The following is a 4,087-nucleotide window of genomic DNA, read 5'->3' as shown; positions in this document are numbered from 1 at the left end:
TAATAAGTATATTTTTAGCTAAACTGAATAAATAAAATATCCTATTTTAAACATTTTTCACAAGCTCTTTGTTTGTGAGGACAATGTTGTTCTCCTACCCAATAGATAATTCTTTTATATTTTTCTCTAATGTCAGAAACTTCCTTTCATGATAGATGCTGAAAATGGGAAACATTCATTTTGCTACTTTCCCTTGCAATTAGGCTGGTCATATTATAATACATACCCCGTAACTAAAGAGAAGTCAAGGACAGTCATCTACTGGCTTCAAGAAGATTTACTTCATAATATATAGGGAGATACATGAAGGGAATTCTCTTGTCTTTTAATCTGGCTTTCTTCTTTGGATGTAGTTGTGTTTTCATGCAGTTTTTAGAGCTTCAGCAGCTATTTTGTGACCCTGAGGTGATAAGCCTGAGGACTGAGACCAACAGACTGAGGACATGGGAATAGAAGAGCCTGGTCCTTAATTAGAGACTTTAGTTTCTGAACCTACCTAGAGCACTCCATCTCCAGCATTATTGTTACCTTCTCCTAATTAAAATGGGTTTTTAAATGAACGTGTGCTTAAAATATGCAAATACTCAGTTCTTTTGCGGCTTCTCCACAACTATACCACAATTTCTTCTTTAATTTTAAATCTGGCTGAATCATAGTTTTGAGACTCATATTTTTATTACATAGCCTGAATTGCCCATTACTTTGATGTACATGTCCGGGATAGTGGTAGAGTGAGTGGGGAATGGAGAACCACTGAATGTTCTAAATCCGGGGAGGGACAGAGCTTCACTTTCAGATCTGACTGTAGCAGCAGTGCAGCTAGCTAAAGAAGAGGGAGCATGTGGGGAAATGCTAGAACGAGAGTTAGGAGCCACTACATTTCAGTAGTATAGTTGAGTTAAAGCCTGAAGAGTACCTGAGCTTGTGTGGTAGCCTAGGGAAAGGGATGGCGGACACTGTGTTTGTAGACTCTGTTCTTAGCATGCGAGAAATATGGAAAAGATTCTGAAGGTTTTCAGCCACGCAACATGATTTCCATAAACATTTAAGGAGTTCCTACTATAATATATGCTCTGCTCTGTACTTAGCACCAGGAGCAAAGTAGCAAGCAAAGCAAAAGTGATCTTTGTCCTTAGAGAACTTACTGTTTTTAGGGGAAAAGAGGAATTAAAAAGAAATAATATGAGTGGAGGAGCTACCAAGGTTATGGGAATGTAAATAATGACAGCTGACATTTATTGACTGTTTGCCATGTGCCATGCAGTGCTCTACTATTTGACTTTTAGTAGCTTATTTAATTGTCATAGGAAGCCAAGGAAAGAGATGCTGTTATCACCATCCCTATTTTAGCAATTTTGAACATGAAGCACAGAGAATTTAAATAACTTTTAAATTAGTTGTTACATTTAAATTCCCAGCAAGATTCTCAGGTAGAAATTTCCAGTAGATGTTTAGAAGTAAAAATGTTAGACAAAAGAAAGAAATTAAAAAGAAAAATGATATAGCCTATGAGAAATCCCAACTCAAGTGAGCAAAATTTAAGATAAAAAATGAAGGAAACACAGAATGTAGAACCTGTGGAAATGTCCATTTAGGAAGTGGGAAAAAGGAGAGAAATATCCAGAGCAATATATTCCCATCAGATATAATGATAATGGTGAGATGGGAGTTTATATTTGTTGTCTTGCGGGATGTACAAGCCCAAGGGTGAAGGGAAGACTTGAGTAAAATTGTGAGTCCCTGAGGAACTGCAGATCATGATCCAGGGTGTAAATACAATCCCTTTATTTCCCTTTTACTCCTAGAATTTGTTCTCTGGTGAAAGGACCTAGTAAACTTCTATTCTGTTTATAACTAGTGTACTATATCAGTAAACTCACATGAAAACTGTGTCTTATTTAGTGGCAAATGTGGTGATAACGCTGACTTTGTCTTTCTTGTGTGAGAGGGCTCAAAGTCATAGACAGAAATCATGATCTGTAGTTCATAGCAATTTCCAGGGCATAATGAAAATCAAAGGTGGACTCATCCTCTTAGTATCAGAGCAACCAAAGCCTCAGAACCTGATATTTCCCTTCTAGGACCATGGTGGCAACTGACAAGAATAAGGAAGCACCAAGGATTTGTGGTCTGAGGAGGGTGAGTTTCTGAATTCCATGCATATAAATGTCCTCTTTTTTTTGAGATGTACATCCTGGAATCTAGGTTATACCAATTTCTTTCCTATGTCATGCAGTCCTGAGACTCAAATGAAGGTGCCGGAAGAATCTGTTCAAGGGGAAGCAGAAAACGTCCAGACATTAGTGGACCCAGTGGTTGCAGTATCTAATCAGTGAGTTCCCTCTCCACGGACAAAATACTCTCTCTTCTAGATGTAGGGCTTTTATTCAGTCACATGGGGCTGTGATTTAACCTGTCCTACACTCTGGTCCCATATTTCTGGATTAGAAATAATGTTTTGGCTTCCACCCACTGCAGTCCAATCTGCATTAGAGGCCAGCACAAAGTTGCCAAAAGCTCTGCCTCCAATTTCACTGGTGAGGGGAGGGATGAAGTGAATGCAAAAATGATGACATGAGCAGAGGATGATTCTGTCCTGGTCCACCGTTCTTCCCTCTCGTCCTCTCTTATTTCCAGCAGTCATGGTTGCCTCTGGCAGCTCTGCCCTTCATGCTCTAGGGTAAGTCGGTGGTGCTGTTTGTTGTATGTTGCTTAGTAAGACTCTTCTAAGAGGCAGTTGGTATCACTTAGTATGGTGGTAGTGGTAACGGCAGATTCTGTGGGTCCAGGTTGGGTTAGTCTCACACAATCCCAGCATATACACAGCTCTTATGGGAGTAGCTTTGTGGTATAAGAGCTGGGTTGTCCTCTAATGCAATCCTTTTTTCCTGTGTCCACAGATCCCCTTAGAGAAGAATGGCTCCTGGAAATGGCTCTTTTGTGACTGAATTCATTCTTGTGGGATTAACAGAGCAGCCTGACCTCCAAATGCCCCTGTTCTTTCTGTTTCTAGCAATGTATTTGGTCACTGTGTTGGGGAATTTGGGCTTGGTAACTCTAATTGGGCTGAGTTCACACCTTCATACCCCCATGTACTTTTTCCTCTTTAACTTGTCCTTCATAGACCTCTGCTATTCTTCTGTGTTTACACCTAAAATGTTGTTGAACTTCACATTAGAGAAGAACATTATCTCCTACAAGGCATGCATGACCCAGCTGTACTTTTACTGTTTTTTTGTCATTTCTGAATGCTTTGTGCCGATGTCAATGGCCTATGATCGCTATGTGGCCATCTGTAACCCACTTTTGTATAACATTGCCATGTCCCCTAAAGTATGTTGCAACCTTATGCTTGGTTCATACTTGATGGCCTTCTCTGGTGCCATGGCTCACACTGGATACATGCTGAGATTGACCTTCTGTGATGTAAACACCATCAACCACTATTTCTGTGACATCCTTCCTGTGCTCCAGCTCTCCTGCACCAGCACTTACGTGAATGAGCTGGAAGTTTTCATTGTAGTTGGCATCAACATCATTGTGCCCAGTCTCACCATCTTTATTTCTTATAGTTGCATCCTTTCCAACATCCTTCAAATTACCTCCAAGGAGGGCAGGTTCAAAGCCTTTAGCACTTGCAGTTCCCATATAGTTGCTGTTTCTTTCTTCTTTGGATCAGGTGCATTTATGTATCTCAAACCATCTTCTGCTGGGTCTATGAATGAGGGAAAAGTCTCTTCTGTCTTTTACACTAATGTGGTTCCCATGATGAACCCCTTAATTTACAGCTTGAGGAACAAAGATGTTAAATTTGCCCTGAGAATAGCCCTGAGTAGGAGAAATAGGATCTCTCCGTGCATGTAGTTACAGGGCAGGGAGACTCTGTATTTTATTACAATAGTTTAGGAGGAAATATCGTTTCCCTACTGTTTCTTATCAAGTTGATAGTTGAGTATCCTCTCAATTACGTCTCCAATGTTTTTATAATAGATTTTCTTTTTCCCCCCATCATTTTTCCCCTTTTCATTATTTTTCCTGTTTTATGATGAAGTTAAGGAAGTTTTGTTTTTTTTTTTTTCAGACAGAG

At 39.8% G+C, this 4,087-nt stretch overlaps 1 protein-coding gene across 1 annotated transcript; it reads left to right on the top strand.

Moving 5' to 3' along the window:
• Window positions 1-2,916: 2,916 nt before the first annotated feature.
• On the top strand, window positions 2,917-3,864 carry LOC105827038 (olfactory receptor 145-like). Its single transcript, XM_012665071.1, has one exon. It carries the CDS (start codon window positions 2,917-2,919, stop codon window positions 3,862-3,864), a length of 948 nt encoding a protein of 315 aa, XP_012520525.1.
• Window positions 3,865-4,087: the final 223 nt, after the last annotated feature.

This window comes from Propithecus coquereli, unplaced genomic scaffold, assembly GCF_000956105.1.
Source record: "Propithecus coquereli isolate 6110/MARCELLA unplaced genomic scaffold, Pcoq_1.0 Scaffold952, whole genome shotgun sequence".
In the NCBI taxonomy this organism is placed as follows: domain Eukaryota; kingdom Metazoa; phylum Chordata; class Mammalia; order Primates; family Indriidae; genus Propithecus; species Propithecus coquereli.
Note: the sequence above shows the minus strand (reverse complement) of the source record. Positions and strands in the feature narration are given on the sequence as shown.